Source organism: Agelaius phoeniceus, chromosome 19, assembly GCF_051311805.1.
Source record: "Agelaius phoeniceus isolate bAgePho1 chromosome 19, bAgePho1.hap1, whole genome shotgun sequence".
Taxonomy (NCBI): domain Eukaryota; kingdom Metazoa; phylum Chordata; class Aves; order Passeriformes; family Icteridae; genus Agelaius; species Agelaius phoeniceus.
The window spans coordinates 2,466,596-2,485,838 of NC_135283.1; the positions used below are offsets into that span (position 1 = coordinate 2,466,596).

Below are 19,243 nucleotides of genomic sequence, written 5' to 3' on the forward strand. Positions count from 1 at the left end.
GACCTGCATTTCTCATTATTATTGTTATTATTTTTAGTAGTAGTATTATCATGATTATGATGAGGAATATTTGCATGAAAACAAACATTCTTTGTTTATTGTTTCTGTCTTTTTTCCAGCCTCCTCATACTGCTTTTTCCAAAACTGGAACCATTAGAGCAGCAGGTGACAATTACCTTTTGAGCAGCGTGGGGTAGGAGCCCAGCGTGCTGCTGCCCCAAAGGTGGGGGATCAAACCTGAATTTGGGGTGTGAATTCCTGTCTCACACTGGAGCAGCTTCCTAGGGCCAGCTGGGATGTCTGAAGCTGGAACCCTGTGCAATAGGATTAGAAATGGTAGCAGGAATGATTAGGACATCACGAATATGTAACCAGCTGGGAGCAAAGCCCCCACCCTGACTTCTTTCTGCAGTTTTTGACTGTAAAAGCTGGAGATGGAGGAAAAAAAATAGCAGGGAGATGAGAGCAGTGAAAAGTAACCAAAGTCATGAAATAAGTGATTCCTGCAGCTTTCCTAGAGATGGTGGTGAGACCCTGTCACAGACATCTTTTAGGGAAAATCCTTTCCTTGGGATTTTTCCTCCTGAGAAGCTGAGAGGCCTCAGGAACAAAATGTAACCAATGGTTATCTGCTGCTGTGGAATGCAACAGGTGCAGCTGGGATTGGGCTCATGTGGTTGTTTCTAATTAATGGCCAATCACAGCTCAGCTGGCTCAGACTCTCTGTCCGACACAGAAGCTTTTGTTATCATTCCTTCTTTTTCTATTCTTAGCCAGCCTCCTGATGAAATCCTTTCTTCTATTCTTTTGTATAGTTTTAATATAATATATATCATAAAATAATAAATCAGCCTTCTGAGACATGGAGTCAGATCCTCATCTCTTCCCTCACCCTGGGACCTCTGTGAACACCATCACAAGACCCACCAGGAGGGACCTGCCCAGGGGAGATCATTCCCATCTCCAGCTCCTCATGTCCAGCACAACCCCCTGTGGAAGGGATCAGACCTGGAGCTGCTCCCAGCCATCCCCTGGAGCACACAGCCCACATGTTTTCTGTGAGGTGTCTTGTTTTATTTCTTCAGATGCTTTGTCCCCTCGGCTGTTCCTGCAGGCAGAGTCTCCCTGGTGTGGAGGAGGAGCAGCTGCAGGAGGCCACCAATAGAGCCAGGATCAATTCATCTTCTCACTCAAGCAGACACGCTCCAGAAGTAATGCTGCGGGGGTCACGCTGCTCCAGTGCACGATTTGCAAACTAAATAAAAGATCTGAGTGAGCTTTAAGTGCCTAACTCCCTTAGGCCCCTTTGGAAAAGCCCCACTGGAGTAACTAAGAAGCTTTCAGTGTGCGTTTGCAGAAACATTAATCCCCCTTGCTATGTCAACTCTCTTTGATCACACTTCAAAATCTTCATCTCCAGGGGTCCTGTCTGGGCTTTCCAAAGTGGCTTAAGAGCAGAAGACCTGTGCTCCCAAGGCTCAGAATCCTTTTGCAAATCCCTCCATGCTGGAATGGAGAGATCACCCCATGCCAGGGGTCCCTGTGTCCCCCTTCCCTGCAAGGTGGGACCCACCATGGCTGATGGGTGACTGTTGGGGTGGGTTCTGGGGTTTAAAATCCCTGCTGCTCTCAAGAGTGTCAGCCTTGGTCAGTTCTGCCTGTGCTTCCTTACTGTTCCCAGGGAGGTGTGATGGAAGAGGAAGGGGGTTTTGTCTTTGGGTGCTGAGAAATGAATGGTGAAGGAGGGCTGGTCTTGCTAAGCAGGGCAGGGCTGGAAAAGGAGAGGCTGGAGTCATCTTCAGGAGCTGATCTGAAACCTCCAGCCCATGTTCAGAGCTGGGTGAGGAGCAGCAGTGTTTATTGGCCTGGATCCAAATGACTCGAGTTGACTTATGAACCTGAGGTCAATAATTGGGGTTTTTTTAATCCATCCATCCATATTCTGGAGAGCACTTCATCCATCTTTCTTTCTTTCTTTCTTTCTTTCTTTCTTTCTTTCTTTCTTTCTTTCTTTCTTTCTTTCTTTCTTTCTTTCTTTCTTTCTTTCTTTCTTTCTTTCTTTCTTTCTTTCTTTCTTTCTTTCTTTCTTTCTTTCTTTCTTTCTTTCTTTCTTTCTTTCTTTCTTTCTTTCTTTCTTTCTTTCTTTCCTTCCTTCCTTCCTTCCTTCCTTCCGCCACTTCCTTCCGCCACTTCCTTCCGCCACTTCCTTCCGCCACTTCCTTCCGCCACTTCCTTCTTCTCTTCTCTTCTCTTCTCTTCTCTTCTCTTCTCTTCTCTTCTCTTCTCTTCTCTTCTCTTCTCTTCTCTTCTCTTCTCTTCTCTTCTCTTCTCTTCTCTTCTCTTCTCTTCTCTTCTCTTCTCTTCTCTTCTCTTCCCTTCTCCTTCTCCTTCTCCTTCTCCTTCTCCTTCTCCTTCTCCTTCTCCTTCTCCTTCTCCTTCTCCTTCTCCTTCTCCTTTTCACATTATTGAGCTGTATTCACTCTGAACAACCTCGGTGTCTCTGCCCCATCCTGAGCCTCCACATCCCTCCCTGTGACCCAAAGCTGAGCATGGTGCAGACCTGCAGAGCAGAGCAGAGCTGGCTGCTGTGCCATTTACTCATGAGATCTGCATCTGCTGCAAACTAAAACTCCCTGAAACATGTCAGATGGCTCTGATAGTGGATCAGACAGTGATGCATTCCCTGGGAGAAGGTGGAATTGCTGAGCTCAGGGAAGAGCTCTTGCTGCACGATCTTGTGAGGAATGGCTAAATTCCCTGCCTTGTCTGGGGGCTGGAGACACCAGTGTCCATCCCTGTGCAGCTTCCTCAGCACTGCCCCTTGCCTTGCCCAGAACTTGCAGATTAGGGCAGGAAAAATCTTTTCCAGCTTTCTGGAGACTTTTCCCCCTTTTGCACCTGACTGCTTCGCTCTAGGAATGAAAGTACAGAGCCCTTTCCCAGCATTTAAGGTTTCATTTACAAAAGGACAAAAAGAATTGGCACAGGAAGGATGAAGAACCACTGCGAGAGTAAACTTGTGTGAGTCTATGTATTTTAGATCATAGCCTGAGGTCAGGCTCCCTTTCCTGTAATACAAATAAAGAGTTTGCGGCCATGCAGCAGCAGGAAATGTGTAGTGATACATAAAAAAAGTCACTTCTCAGCATAATTTAAGGAACAACCTCTGCTCTCAGCAGTGAGGTCTTTGAGGTGTCTGGGTGTTTCATTAAACCCCCAGCAGGCACAGATACACACACAGATGTGCACACAGCATCTCCAGCAGCCCAGGGCAGGCCACAGGAATTTCCAGAATTTATCACAATCTCTGCTGCACTGTTGAGGACTCCACAACAATATCCTGGCTGACAGATCCTTTTACCCCTGCAGATAAGGGAGAAAATCCATCTCCTTGCTCCCCAAACCCCAGCAGCCCGTTCATAATCTCCAGAGACACCAGGGTGTCCAGAACTCCCCAGGTGTGGCTGTACAGCCCAGTGGTCCCAGCCTGCTGCATCCACTGCCCATTTCCAAGATTATTTCTTTACCTCCAGCTTCAGCTGCCTTAATTTAGCCAGTTTAGTCCCTGCACTCCTTTTCAGTCTCTGAGATTTGGTGGCATTTCTTCAGAGGGAAGGAGAATGGAGGAACACTGGGTTTGTTGTTTTTTGTTCTTGGTTGGTTTTTTTTTTTCAAAATCCACCTCAATTTAGTGTTTTTTCTGTGTCTTTCCAATTTTCAGACAACATTTTATTCCCCTTTACATTGGCTGCAGCTTCTCAACCCCCACCCCTGTCTCCAGCTCCATTTCCCACCCCAGCTCCTCTCCATCCTTCTCCTTTTCCATGGCAGGAGCAGTGAGTGTGCGTGGCCTGCCCGGGCACCAAGGAAAAATGAGGCAGACATGGAAAAGGAGCAAATTGCATTATGTATTGCAGGCAATAATGCAGCTCCCAGGGGACAGAGATAATGCAGTGAGAGACAAAGGAACAAGAGTTTTTGCTGGCCTGAGCACTCACTTGATTGTGGCCTTTCTGGAATTATTCCTGACTTCTTCTGGGTGATTGTTTGTGTCACTCTTTTGACTTTTCACTTTTGTCTGGCTTGAATCGAGCCCCAGGGTATTGTATTTGTGGGGTGCCCCGTGGCAGGAATGATAAATATGACCCCATGTTCTCAGAAGGCTAATTTATTATCTTAGGATACTATATTATATTAAAGAATACTAAACTAAACTATACTAAAGAATACAGAAAGGATAATTAAAGAAGGCTAAAAAGATAATAATGAAAACTCGCGACTCTCTCCAGAGTCCTGACACAGCTTGGCCCTGATTGGCCAAAGAGTGAAAACAACTCACAGCAGAATGCAATGGAACAATCACCTGTGGGTGAACAATCTCCAAACACAGGAGAGCAAAACAGAAGAGAAGCAAATGAGATAATTATTGTTTTCCTTTTTCTCTGAGGCCTCTCAGCTTCCCAGGAGCAAAATCCTGGGCAAAGGGATGTTTCAGAAAATGTGAATGCCATAGAATGGTTTTTGCTGGCCTGAGCACTCACTTGATTGTGGCCTTTCTGGAGTTATTCCTGACTTCTTCTGGGTGATTGTTTGTGTCACTCTTTTGACTTTTCACTTTTGTCTGGCTTGAATGGAGCCCCAGAGCTGATGAGGGATCAGGATGTGGGCAGAGGCATTCCCCAGCACCAGGGCTGGGGGCTGTTTTCAAGCTGGCTGTGATTTTTGGGGTTTATCTGTCTGGGGGACATTTTCTGGAGAACACAGAAAAATGGTTTGGGTTCCCATTTTCTGCTGGGGGCAGATGTGCCATTGGCAGTGGGAGGGAAGCAGTGGAGATTCCCTGAGTTTTGGGTGCAGAAAGAGGCATCAGGGTGAAACTGCTGGCATCAGCCATGCAGTGTGTGTGTGTCCCCAGGCCACATCTGGGTTTGGGGCTCACAGTGGGGCTGGTGATCCATGGCTTTGCAGGACACTGAAGTGTCCCTGTGATGGCTGTGGATTTCCTCAGCAACCTAGGTGGTGAGAAGCTGTCCAAATCAAAGTCCCTCAGCTTTTGGAAAAATCCCATCTGGGATGTTTGCCTGGGGCTCCCCAAGGTCCCCCTGCAGAGACAGCCAAGGTTCTAAGATGTGCTTTGGACCTTCTCTTTTCTCTCTCTTCTCTTTTCTCTCTCTTCTCTTTCCTCTCTCTTCTCTTTCCTCTCTTCACTTTTCTCTCTTCTCTTTTCTCTCTTCGCTTTTCTCTCTCTTCTCTTTCCTCTCTCTTCTCTTTTCTCTCTCTTCTCTTTTCTCTCTCTTCTCTTTTCTCCCTCTTCTCTTTCCTCTCTCTTCTCTTTCCTCTCTCTTCTCTTTCCTCTCTCTTCTCTTTCCTCTCTCTTCTCTTTTCTCTCTTCTCTTTTCTCTCTTCTCTCTTCTCTTTTCTCTCTTCTCTTTTCTCTCTTCTCCTTCTCTTCTCCTTCTCTTCTCCTTCTCTTCTCCCTCTCTTCTCCCTCTCTTCTCCCTCTCTTCTCCCTCTCTTTTTCCTTCTCTTTTTCCTTCTCTTTCTCCTTCTCTTTCTCTCCTCTCCTCTTTTTCTCTCCCTCTCTCCTCTTCTTTATCTCTTCTGCTTTTTCTCTCCTGTCTTTCCACCTTCTCTGAGACATAAGCAAATTCCAGGGAGGCATCAGTTGTCTTTAACACCCAGAGGAAAAATCGAAGGGAAGGGTTCAATTACCCACATGAAAAATGAGTCTCCTAACAGAGCTCTATCCATTTGCTAGTTGTGCTTGTTTTAAAACTGAATTATAGAGACTGCACATTTTTCCAGAGACAAATGCATTAATTTTTCTCCAAACAGACAAGGGAGAAGCAGAGGGAAAATAAGATAATAAGAGTTTCCACAGTGATTTATATGCCTTTGTGAGAAATAATGGGGGCAGGCAGCAGTGTGCTCCAGCAGCTGGGAGGAAGGGGCAGGGGGGTGGCAGGGACAACTGCAAGGAAAACTGCCAGAAGTCCAAGTCTGATTGTTGGTTTTAGATGATATAAGATCACTTTATGTCTCTTGACTGGCTTGAAAAATCTCCCTTCCTCTCTCTCTCTCTCTATATATATATACACATATAAAATATAGACCATATGATGCACTCAGAGCCAGCCCAGGCTGTGGTGTTTATACAGGAAGGGATTGTGTTTCTGGCCGACCTCTCCCCAGCCCTCCTCCTTCTGACCAAGGATAAACTGGGACCTTTAGAAAACAAAGTGGTAGCTGCAATTTTTAACAGATTTGCTCTTGTATATATTTATACAGGGCAGGCAAGCCCTTCCCCAGGGCAGTCTGCTTGTGCCTGTGGGCAGAAACCAGGGGGGTTGAGTTTATTTTTTTTTTATCTGTTCACTTGGGTTTGATTTATATGGTAAAAGAGATATTTTTATTATAGTGCACAGTAAATTGGGTTTCTTTATTGCTCATGAGAGCTGTTTCCCAAAATTGGACTATTTATATAGTACACTGATTGCAATGTATTTCTGATCTTGATGTCTAACTGTAGGGAATAAAAAAAAAAAATTACAGAAAATCAGATGTTTTTTAAGAAAACCTGCAACTTCTCTTGAAATAAGATTAAACTTTTTCCTGAGATGATGATGTAGCTCTCAGCAGCTCCCAGGAAATCATCTTGGTTTGGTGACTAAAGACTTTTGGTGGGAATTGGAGGCTCTGGGAGGCTTTGAAGCAGTTTTGTGGTTTGTCCATTGGTGTAATCCACAGGAAACACATCCGTGGGGCCAAAGGCCACCCTGGCTGTGGTACCTCCACTGATGTTTCTCTGCAATTATGGGAATGATTCAATGAATTAATTCCCACTTGGTTTCCCAGCAGAAAATCCTGCAGCGTTCAGATGGACGTGAGAGTGGAGGGAAGTGATGCTTTAAAGCAAATCTTAAATCTGTTCCAGGGCAGATGGTTAATTGTGGAGTTCAATTTATTTGCCTAATGCAAATCATGTCCCATTTGCCCATGGCGCCAGGAGAACCCAGATTCCTGTTTGTTTTTGCTAAAAGCTGAATTTTCAGGGAATATTCTGCAGCTCCCACATGAACCTCCCATTTATGGCCTAGGGGAGGATGATTTGCACACAGGACAAGCAGCATGGAAAGGTGCTGGGATGAGAAATAAGAACCCAGATTCCTGTTTGGTTTTGCTAAAAGGTGAATTTTCAGGGAATATTCTGCATCTCCCATATGATCCTCCTGTTGGTGGTCCCAGAGGGTGACTTGCACACAGGACAAGCAGTGGTTCCCTTGGAAAGGTGCTGGGATGAGAAACTGAGAAATAAGAACCCAGATTCCTGTTTGTTTTTGCTCAAAGCTGAATTTTCAGGGAATTTTCTGCAGCTCCCACATGAACCTCCCATTTATGGCCCCAGAGGAGGATGATTTGCACACAGGACAAGCAGCATGGAAAGGTGCTGGGATGAGAAATTAGAACCCAGATTCCTGTTTGTTTTTGCTCAAAGCTGAATTTTTAGGGAATATTCTGCAGCTCCCACATGAACCTCCTGTTGGTGGTCCCAGAGGGTGACTTGCACACAGGACAAGCAGTGGTTCCCTTGGAAAGGTGCTGGGATGAGAAACTGAGAAATAAGAACCCAGAATCCTGTTTGTTTTTGCTAAAAGCTGGTGTTTCAGGGAATATTCTGCAGCTCCCACATGAACCTCCTGTTGGTGGCCCCAGAGGATGATTTGCACACAGGACAAGCAGGAGTTTCCTTGGAAAGGTGCTGAGATGAGAAATTAGAACCCAGAATCCTGTTTGTTTTTGCTAAAAGCTGGTGTTTCAGGGAATATTCTGCAGCTCCCACATGAACCTCCTGTTGGTGGTCCCAGAGGGTGACTTGCACACAGGACAAGCAGTGGTTCCCTTGGAAAGGTGCTGGGATGAGAAACTGAGAAATAAGAACCCAGAATCCTGTTTGGTTTTGCTAAAAGCTGAACTTTCAGGGAATATTCTGCAGCTCCCACATGAACCTCCCATTTATGGCCCCAGAGGAGGATGACTTGCACACAGGACAAGCAGCATGGAAAGGTGCTGGGATGAGAAATTAGAACCCAGAATCCTGTTTGTTTTTGCTAAAAGCTGAATTTTCAGGGAATATTCTGCAGCTCCCACATGAACCTCCTGTTGGTGGTCCCAGAGGGTGACTTGCACACAGGACAAGCAGGAGTTCCCTTGGAAAGGTGCTGGGATGAGAAACTGAGAAATAAGAACCCAGATTCCTGTTTGTTTTTGCTAAAAGCTGAATTTTCAGGGAATTTTCTGCAGCTCCCACATGAACCTCCCATTTATGGCCCCAGAGGAGGATGACTTGCACACAGGACAAGCAGCATGGAAAGGTGCTGGGATGAGAAATTAGAACCCAGATTCCTGTTTGTTTTTGCTCAAAGCTGAATTTTTAGGGAATATTCTGCAGCTCCCATGTGAAGCTCCCATTTATGGCCTAGGGGAGGATGCCTTGCACACAGGACAAGCAGGGGTTCCCTTGGAAAGGTGCTGGGATGAGAAATTGAGAAATAAGAACCCAGAATCCTGTTTGTTTTTGCTAAAAGCTGAACTTTCAGGGAATATTCTGCAGCTCCCATGTGAAGCTCCCATTTATGGCCCCAGAGGGTGACTTGCACACAGGACAAGCAGGGGTTCCCTTGGAAAGGTGCTGGGATGGGGATAGGCTGCCTATACCCTGTTGGTTTGTAAAACTCAGCCTCCCATGCTCATGGCTCCAGACCTGAGCAGGTGATTCAGCCTCCTCTTTTCCCATTCCCAGTGTCTGTGGGGCTGGATTCCTGCCCTGGGCCAGGAGGGTCTTTCTCAGGGAACTTCCCAACTTCCCAAAAGGGCCTAATTGAAGGCTGTAGCAATTTTTTTTCACAGATTCATGGCTTTTCAAAGGAGAAATTTGCATATTAATAAGAAGCTGTTCAGACTGATTGGCTTAATGTGTTTGGTGTAAGTATAATTAAATGTCAAGGGAAATATATCATGAAGTAATAGAGCTGGAGTTAATTTATCAAAAAAAAAAAAAAAAAACAACGAATCCTAAAGAGGGAGACACTTCCAATAACAAACAGTTCTTTAACCTTCCTCCCTAAGATGATTTGCTTAGTCAGGGCTGAAATGTGAAATGTGTGGTCTTGGAGATCCTTGAGTGAGAGAGAATGAAGTTGGTTTGGGGATGGAGGTTTTTCCACACTCTCCCATTTACAGAGCTTTCTGTCCTGGATCAGCCAGGATGGATTTTTTTCAGATCCTGCACTGCATTGGTGCCTAACTCTGAACTCCATATCAAGTGTCAGCTTCTGCCTTCACATTTTGGTCAGACAAAACAATTCCTCTAGGCCTGAGATCCAAGGACACCCTACAGCCTCAGGCCCCAAAAAGTACAAACAAAAGTGCATTTGGAGGGGAGAGCAAACTGAGGGAATAGGACTTCATTACCTGAAGCTGTAATTGGACAATTAACCCCTGATATGTAAATGGGCCAAACTTAAAATTGTCTGAAAAATTCATGACCATCATCCATCCTGGGTGTAGCCCCTCTGGGAGGCTTTTGAGTGCCCAAGGTGAATCTGTTGAAGGCCTTTAATAAATACCATAATAAATTGAAGGCCTTTAAAAAGAGGATTCCCCCATGTCCAGGTGGGGGAAGGTGCAATCCTGCTCCCTCCAAGCCCAGCAGCACCTCCTGTGAGGGTTTCTGGGTGGGTTTACCCCTGTAAGACTTCAGGGGTGCCCTTAGGGAGGAAGAATGAGATTGAGATTCATTTATATCAGGTGCTGGGCCACTTGTACCCATTTTTTGGTCATCCCTCAGTCTTTGCTCTTTAAACTTTTCAGAGCACGTGCCATCTCCTGCTCTGCTCACATCCTGGCTGGGCACAAACCCCACACAGTGGGGTTTAAAGCTGTGCCCACACAGGCACAGCTTTAAAACAAACAAAAACTGCCATGCAGGTGCTGAAAGTGGATGGTTTAAGATTGTAATTGAGGAAGGTGAGGTGCAGGCTGGAGGCTGTGCTGATCTCTTCAAGGCTCTGGCTCCTGGCATCCTTTGGTGTGGTGGAAAGAGGCTGGGAGCTCTCTCTTCATGGTGCAGTGGACAAACAGGCAAGGACTTCCCAGCAAAACTCTGCTTTAGGTGGGTGCTGGGTTCATGGATTCGTGTCCAGCCACGTGCTCTGCTGTCCTCTTCCAGCAGGGACTGTCCCTCCTGTGTGCTGGGATGGCAGAAAGGAGCTCTTGATTTGCACTTGCAAGGGATGCAAAAGGATCATGTCCATTGTTTCAGCTGGAAAATCCTCCTTTGGCGTGGCAGACATAGAGGGGAGTCAGCAGGCTGTGATGGAGAATCCCTTTTCATTTGGGAATGGCATTGAAAATATGACAAAATCACTGTGAGCCTGATTTTCAAGATTTTGGCAAAAGGCTCCTGCCTTAAGTGTGGAGCTCTGCTCACTGCTGGGGTTAAATGAACGTGGTGCTGGGGACACCAGAGGTGATGAGTGTTGGGTCCAGCTCTGATGGGAGAGGAGAAGTTTCTCCTTCCCAGTGCTTGACTGGAGCTGCTGGGAGTGCTCTGAGGTTGGCTTAAAGAGCTCATGGCCAGCCCAAGGGGATGTCACACCAAGGGCAGTGACACCAAGCACTGCAGAGGTGGCTGATGAACCCAGCCCCAGCCCCAGCCCTGGCACAGAAAGATCCTTCAGAAGATGCCTGGTGGTGTCTCCATTCCCATACAAAGGATGGACACGTGTTGAAGGGGCTGTGACCAAGAGCCCTGGGGCTCTTCATCTGTTCCTGGTAGGCAGAGGGCTGGGATTTACCAGCAATTAACCATTGGAGAGAAAACAATCTGAAACACCTTTTCTCCAAAGGCCAGCTGGACAGCCCAGAGGAGCTGGTGGTGCCACCTGTGATTGCCTCAGCCTCGATGAGTTTCTTGTTCCAGCAGAGAAAATCAATGGCTTGCAGGGCTAATGACACCAGGGAGTTTCTGCTGTCAATAGCACTTGGGCACTGCTGCTCTCCAGATGTGCCTTCCAGCAGGGTGGGTTTTTTGGGAACCTCTTGGCACAGTTTCCTCTCCCAGACTGGTCCCAGGATGCTGGGACGTGGGGGTCACCTCTCAGCACAAGGAGGCCCCAGGGCACTGTGCTCCCCACTACCTGCTGCCCTCAAAGTAATTCATTTATAATTCATCAGAGCAATTAGACAGAGGGTTTGCGTGCTGTAATGAGCTCTGATCCACACGCTCTCCATCCCAGGAGAGGAGGGGGGCAGGAGCTGAGCACGGGAGGCACAGCAGGGAATGGGGTGGAGAGCAGAGCCCCCTCCTTGTGTGCAGCTGCTGCCCCTCACGGCACTGCCCCGAGGCCCTGCGGACAGGGCAGGGACACCAAGGGCAGGGACACCAAGGGCAGGGACACCAAGGGCATTGACACCAAAGGGAGTGACACCAAGGGCAGTGACACCTGTCACCCTGTTCTCTAAGTTCTTCCAAGCCTTCTGATGTTTGCATTCTTGTAATGAACTTCCTCACACGCTTTTCTGTTCCGCGTTCTTTTCTGGAGGAGGAGGGGAAATGTGATGGAGTGTTGGTTTGTCCAGTGTCATTGGAGAGGTGGCACTGTCACCCTCCAATTCACTGTCACTTTCAGAAACCTATAAATGTTGGAATCAGAAATCAAACTGCCCTTCTTCTTACCTTTGAGATTCCAGTGTCCGCATCATTTTATTTCATGTCATTTAGCGAGAGACCCTAAGAGCAGTGACCCAAGTGTAGGGACCCCAAGGGCAGTAACACCAAGGGTAGGGACACTAAGGGCATTGACACCAAAGGGAGTGACACCAAGGGGAGTGACACCTGTCACCCTGTTCTCTAAGTTCTTCTAAGCCTTCTGATGTTTGCATTCTTGTAATGAACTTCCTCACACGCTTTTCTGTTCCACGTTCTTTTCTGGAGGAGGAGAAATGTGATGGACTGTTGGTTTGTCCAGTGTCATTGGAGGGGTGGCAATGTCACCCTCCAATCCACTGTCACTTTTAGAAATCTATAAATGTTGGAGTCAGAAATCAAACTGCCCTTCTTTTTACGTTGGAGATTCATTCCAGTGTCCAAGTTGTTTTATTTCATGTCCTAGAGCGACAGACCCCAAGGGCAGTGACACCAAGGGCAGTGACACCAAGGGCAGTGACACCAAGGGCAGTGACACCTGTCACTCTGCTCTCTAAGTTCTTCCAAGCCTTCTGATGTTTGCATTCTTGTAATGAACTTTCTCATCCGCTTTTCTGTAAATAATTATTGTTTCACGTTCTTTTCTGGAGGAGGAGGGGAAATGTGACGGACTGTTGGTTTGTCCGGTGTCATTGGAGAGGTGGCACTGCCATCCTCCAATCCACTCTTAAAAATCTATAAATATTAAAGTCAGAAATTAAACTGCCCTTCTTTTTTTTAACCTTGGAGGTTCCAGTGTCCACATTGTTTTATTTTGTGTCCTAGAGGGACAGACCCCAAGGGCAGTGACCCCAAGGGCAGTGACCCCAAGGGGGTGACACGAGGTCACACTGTGCTGCTCTGACAGGGTCTCCTGGGGGTGTGTGAGCCCCTTATCTCAGGGACCCTGCTGTTTCCTGCCTTGGCTCCCTGAGGTGCAGGAAGGATCTTCACCTCTGGAGGGATCAGCAAACAAGCTGGATTCTCCATGACATTCCTTAGATGGATTTCCCAGCTCCTCAGGAAGGGATGAGGCTGTGACCCTGGGACAGGATGGTGGCAGCTGTGACCTCCTGGGAGCTGGGTGTGCCAGGCCATTCTGGAGGCAGTGAGATTCCTGCAGAGGGCTGTTTTTAAATGCTGAGGTGGTTCCAGCTTCCAAGCCAATGGTGGAAGGAGTGGAGGTGCCCATGGCACTGGGTGTGCAGTGGGGAGGGTCTGCAGAGGACCCCTGGGTGGGAAATGGATTTGTGGGAAATGGATTTGTAGGAAATCCCCAAAGATTTCCTACAGAAGGCTCACACAGTGTGCATCTGTGTGCAGATGTTGAGATAAGAAATGCTGACTTAGAAATGCCATGGGATAGGACAGACATTGCTGAGACAGAAATGGAGCTAGAAACAAGTTTCAAAGGATGGCCTTGCAAAAAAACCCCATATATATATGATATATATCATATAGATATACATGTATGGAGAAGAAATCCTGGGCAAAGAGGATTTTTCATAAAATATGACACTGACAGGAGGGAGCTCACTGCCCTGGGCACAGGGACCATGGCAGGGGGCAGGACAGCCCCCTCAGCACATCCTGAGGGAGCCAATAATCCAGGGGTTGTTTCCTGACAGTGGGAGTGAGGCAGTGCTGCTGGAAGCCTTTCTGACCACAGGCAAGGGAAAGAAACCACAAATATTTCAGCAGGTGACACCCTCATCCTGCATGGCTTGCAATGCTTCCATGGGCATGGAAGAGCAGAGACAAAGGAAATTCCAAGGCCCCTGACTTGTTTTGTGAGGGTGCAGCATCCTCTGAGAGATGGCAGTTGTGTCACAGATCCCTCCAATAACACCAGAATTTCCCTGAGCTTTATCTTTGTGCAGGGAGAATGCCTCTGCAGCAGGATGGGCAAGGAGAGCAGAGCCCCAGGGCTCCTTGTCCTCTCCCAGGGCCATTCCTGCCTCTTGTTTTGCTCCAAGCTCAGCTTAATCCATCCTCATTAAAATCAGTGGCAAGAGTGTCCTTTTGCTGTTGGGTTTGATTTTACATCCCACACCACAATGAGTGATTTTCTTTTTTCCTTGCAGACCTCTCTGATCTTTTGCCCCTCTCCTTTCAGCTTCCACGGTCTCACAGCTTTTCTTGGAGGGTTTTTTGTAAACTTCTCTCCGTTTCCTGAAATGCATCTTTCCCTGTATCGATTCCACCTGAGATCTGAAGGAAGGCAGAGCAGGAGGCTCAGCTGACTCCCATGCACACTCACAGCTCATCAAAGCAAACACAGAGCCTTGTGAGAGCTGCTGGGGCAGCACAGCCCCTGGGCTTAGCAGCTGGCCTCATGGGAGGGAGGAATTAATCTCTTTAGGCAGCATTTTTGAATTTATATCTCCATCCACGCTCCTGGTTACATGGAGTTATCACTCTTGCTAGAGCATCTTTCTTTTCAATCATCTCCTGAACATGCTGTAATGGCACTTCTGGGAGTGTGGGCTGAGCTGGGGGAAGGGGAGTGCTTCTGAGAGCTGGTTTGGGGTTTTTTATAAATTCCTCTTGCAGAGTCACTGCTTAAAATGATTTGGAAGAAAAAGAGAGATGGTGGGGTGTGGGAACCCAGGACATCCCTCTGGCTGGGGGCTCAGAGGCCTTGGCACAGAGTCAAAAACACCTGTGCCTTTGATTTTAATCCATGGAGAAAATTACTAAGCTTATATGAAGATTTACAAGCCATGATAGTTTAATTAAAATAACAGTTAGTTTGTCACAGGGTGAAAAAGTAGAATTTTGGGGTTTTTAGAACAGGGGTTCAGAAGCCAAGATGGAGGGATTTGGGCGTGCCTTGTCCTTCTTCTTCTTGTCCTCCATCTTCTGGATGATGGTGGCACTTTTGCACTGGTTTAGACTAGAGACAGACTGTCTAACATAGGTGATAGGTATTGGAAAATTATTGTAAATAAAGTACAGGTAGTTCTTAGTATAAAAAGCCAACACCACCCCAAGGGCAGGGACTGTGCCACAACCGGAGCTGTTGGGCAGATCTGAGCAGGTCAGAGAAAGAATGAAACAGATAAGAGAAAACAAACAACCTTGAAAAGCAGAACCAAGGAATCTCGACTTTTTCTTTGGTCACAGGCTGGGAAAAAGAGACTTTCTGACACCTTGGGCTCATCTTGGCCACAAAACCCCCGAGAATGGGAGATGAAGAAGAAGAAGAAATGAGTCGCTGATGGCAGCAGTGGCCCAGGGAGCAGCACACAGCCCTGTGGGGCTGGGAGTGAGGTTGCACTAGGCCAGGATGCTGGCTGTGCCTCAGTTTCTCTGTCCTGCTTGTCTGGTAGCTCCATGGTGCAGGAGGCTCTGTGTTCTCCAGGGCTGCCAGCCCTGTCACACGCCTGTCACCACCGTGGCTGGCTCCTGCCTGGGCACAGAATTCTGGCTCTGGTTCTGGGGAGAAGTCAGAGATGCCACAAGCCCCCTCGGACAGTTCATTTTCCCTCTCTGCCCTGCTGCTCCACCCTGTGACCTTGCTGCATTTCTGGGAGCAGATCTGGCCCTTCCTTTCCCTTTTCCACAGCACCCAAGGCTGATGGCAGAGCTGTGGGGCTCTTTCAGAAAGAGCAGCGTTTTTTTAAAAACAATGTCCCCTGCAATGATCCCTTCAGTGGCACCTCCTTAAAACCAGCGCTTGCCACCAGGACAGATTTCCTTTCCCACCACCGCCTCAGGCTGGGGTCTCCAAATCCCAGCCAGACCCTGGACATTTCTCCAGAAGAAAATCAAGCTGCAGCAAAGCAGGGGAAAGCTAACAGAGAGCAGATTTCCCCTTTGCAGTTTGCTTTAAGGTGTTTGTGATCACATCCATTGGCAGCTCATCCCAAACCACGAAAGCAGGAAGGTGCTCTCACACCACATTATTGTCAGTGGTGATTCCCTTTGTCTTCACATCTTCAGGATGCATGAGAAACCTTTCCTGCTCCTCAGCTTGCTTATTCCTCAGCCTGAACGTCCCAAATTCTTGGAGTTTCCCCCAGACAGAAGCCCTCAGCAAAGGTTTGACTTCTCTGGGAGCACATCTTTGCTCAGCCCCTGCGTAAGGGGGCTGCAATTGCTTTAGGAAGGTCCATTCCTTGCTCTCTCATTTGTAACATAACAGCCTGGGGTTTGGTTATTATTGCTGTTTTTAGCTGCTGTTGGCTTTCCATTGTTGCTTTTTTGATAGATGGGTTCAATTTTGCTGGCAGATTGCTCAGGTTTGCAAAGCAGATGCTGCTGCTGCTGCTGCAGGATGGTGGCAGCGAGGCGGGCAGGGAGCGTTCGCCCCACACACGGGGTCAGAGCCAAGGGGGCAGCGTGTGGGGGGCTGCAGCTGCCAGGGGAGCTGCTGGTGGCAGGGGGGTGACCCTCAGAGGGGCTCCAGCCACCCCCCAGTCCCCCTGGGAAGGATGGGACCATGGGAGGAGCAGCTGTGGAGAGGGAAACGGCTGAGCATGGATTTGTGTGTCACCACATGATGGGGTGGTAATCTGGTGTTTTGTGGATGCTCTTGAGAAGGCTGAGCTAGAACAGAGGCTGGGCAGAGTTACAGAATAAAGCAGGGGTTTATTAAAAGGGTCTCCTCAATGGATCCACCTTGGGCAGCACAAGATGAACCAAAATGGCCCCAAAATGCACGGCTGGGCACAGGGTCTCTCCCTTGGATCAGTTCTGCTCCATTTGCACCTTGCAGTTCATTGTCCCATTCCAGCTTTAGCCCATCCAGTCCCATCCTTGTTTTTCTCTCTCCAGCCCACGGGGTTTGTGCTCTTGGGCTGAGATTTGGATCATTTGTCCTTGGTGCCCAGCTGGAGCAGGAATTGTTTATTTCCCTATTCTGTGCACAGAGCTCAGCATCCCCTGATGTGAAGCTCAAAATTACACACTAAAGCAGCACAGAATATGAAAAATATAAAAGCCAAAACCTGAGGCATCGCTGGGTCTGGGTGTGGTGTGGCAGTGATGTGTGTGAGGGATGGGATGTGGTGTGGCATGCAAGAGGGATGAGGAGGACAAGGAGAGGAGCTGGGAGTCACCTGCTCCTGTGGCTCCTACACCTCACTTTGGGTAAGCAATCTCCACATTGCATTCCACTTTAGCACAACACAGGCACAGCAGGCGAGATAAGAATTGTGTTTTCCTTCTTCCTTTCCTTTCCTTTCCTTTCCTTTCCTTTCCTTTCCTTTCCTTTCCTTTCCTTTCCTTTCCTTTCCTTTCCTTTCCTTTCCTTTCCTTTCCTTTCCTTTCCTTTCCTTTCCTTTCCTTTCCTTTCCTTTCCTTTCCTTTCCTTTCCTTTCCTTTCCTTTCCTTTCCTTTCCTTTCCTTTCCTTTCCTTTCCTTTCCTTTCCTTCCCTTCCCTTCCCTTCCCTTCCCTTCCCTTCCCTTCCCTTCCCTTCCCTTCCCTTCCCTTCCCTTCCCTTCCCTTTCTCCTTTCTCCTTTCTCCTTTCTCCTTTCTCCTTTCTCCTTTCTCCTTTCTCCTTTCTCCTTTCTCCTTTCTCCTTCCCTTCCTCCAAGAGATAAGAATTGTGTTTCCCTTCTTCTCCACTCATCTCACAGCTCCTCTCTGTTCAGAGGGCACGTGGGCACCACACATTTTGGCCCTGACGTGTCCCTCGTTGCCCCTCTGCAGGGAGCTGATGCCCAGGACACTGGAGGGGCAGATCACCATGGAGAAGACCCCCAGCTACTTTGTCACCAAGGAGGCCCCAGCCCGCATCTCCTCCATGAGCAAGGGCACCAAGCTGATCGTGGTGGTGCGGGACCCCGTGACCAGAGCCATCTCGGACTACACCCAGACCCTCTCCAAGAAGCCTGACATCCCCACCTTTGAGAGCCTGACCTTCAAAAACAGGACTACAGGCCTCATAGACACCTCGTGGAGCGCCATCCAGATTGGCATCTACGCCAAGCACCTGGAGAACTGGCTGCTGCACTTCCCCATCGGGCAGATCCTCTTTGTCAGCGGGGAGAGGCTGATCAGGGACCCCGCGGGGGAGCTGGGCAGGGTCCAGGACTTTCTGGGCCTCAAGAGGATCATCACGGACAAACACTTCTACTTCAACAAAACCAAGGGCTTCCCGTGCCTGAAGAAGGCGGAGGGCAGCAGCAAACCCCACTGCCTGGGCAAGACAAAAGGCAGGACCCACCCTGACATCGACCAGGAGGTGGTGCAGAGGCTGAGGGACTTCTACAGGCCCTTCAACATGAAGTTCTACCAGATGACAGGGCAGGACTTCGGCTGGGACTGAGGCTGAAAGAAATAATTTAAGAAAAGGAAAATATAATATAATATATATCTATTTTTTTTACGTATCAGTAGAGAGGCGGGGGGGAGGAAAATACGGGGAAAAATAATAATAATAGCTGTGCTGAAACACACTTTGGTTTTTTTCTTTTTTTTTTTTTTACACTGCTTTGTATCCTTTCTTCTCTCAGAGAAGAGGTGCTGTGTACACCCAGAAAAGGAAAGGCTGTGGAGAAACAGCCTGGTCCTACTGACATGAGCAGCTTCCCTCAATGGGCCCAGGGTTTAGCACAGCCTCTGTAAAAAAACACAGGTGCAAAGTTTCCAGCAGTGACAGGGGTGCTTGGGGTAGCTCAGAGTCTTCCTGAAAGTTCAGCCAGGTTTTGGCTTGCAAGGGCCATTTTGGCCAGACCTCACCACTTTTGACAATAAAACAAAGGTGGCTTAATACCTAATTTGGCTTTCCAAATGTTACTTTAGGGGATTTTTTTATTGCATGAAACATTTGGTGAATTTCGCTTCCACTTATCCAATTTTTTTTGTTTTACTTTTACCCCCCTTAAATCAAGCTCTTTTCATCAGCCAAGCTTATTTTTCCTCTTAAGGAAGCCAAAACCAATAATCCTTTGTTTTGTTTTGAGAGAAAATAATTTTGGTAGCCAAAAGTGAAAGAACACAAATGATTCTTTTGACTCTCTAATGAAAATTGCCAGGTAGTCAAAGGCCTCATTCACAGGAGCTGGCTCTAACCCAGGGCTCCCTATTGCATCCCTTTTGCTACTCTGACAGCAAAATGGGTTTCTAAGGGTTTTTTTTTTTTTCCCTAAGGGGGGGCCCATCTGAAGGGATTTTGGGGATGGGAAGGAGGTTCCACGCTGAGATGATGCTCATGGCACACCCTGAAGGTGTTGGGGGCACCAACCATCCCACCAGTGACATGGTTTAAGCCATAATGAGGAATGTTTTAAGTTGGGCCAGTCTTAAGTAGACTGGAGGAAGGGTTGGTTGGGAAAAGGTGAGCAATAATCATGTCCAGAAAGAGGAATTAGAAAACAATTGTTCTTTCCTGAAGGAGAACTGAGGGGAGACCTTGAAGGTTGTGAAGGGCGCCAGGCAAAGCCTTTACCACGTTTTTTTAGCTGGTGGAAATGATTCAGTGACAGAAATCTGTTAATGAAGCAGAGTCTTTTATTACCATGGGCTCATTTATCTGCTGGCTCTTGAT

General features: G+C 47.7%; 1 protein-coding gene across 1 annotated transcript in view; it reads left to right on the forward strand.

Moving 5' to 3' along the window:
* Nucleotides 1-18,132, forward strand: part of LOC129128141 (heparan sulfate glucosamine 3-O-sulfotransferase 3A1-like) — a 33,198-nt gene extending 15,066 nt beyond the window's left edge. The window contains exon 2 of the mRNA XM_054645265.2: nucleotides 17,404-18,132. Within this exon, the coding sequence (XP_054501240.2) occupies nucleotides 17,404-18,022 (619 nt within the window). The 3' untranslated portion in view covers nucleotides 18,023-18,132. The remainder of the gene's footprint in view (nucleotides 1-17,403) is intronic.
* The last annotated feature ends 1,111 nt before the right edge of the window (nucleotides 18,133-19,243 follow it).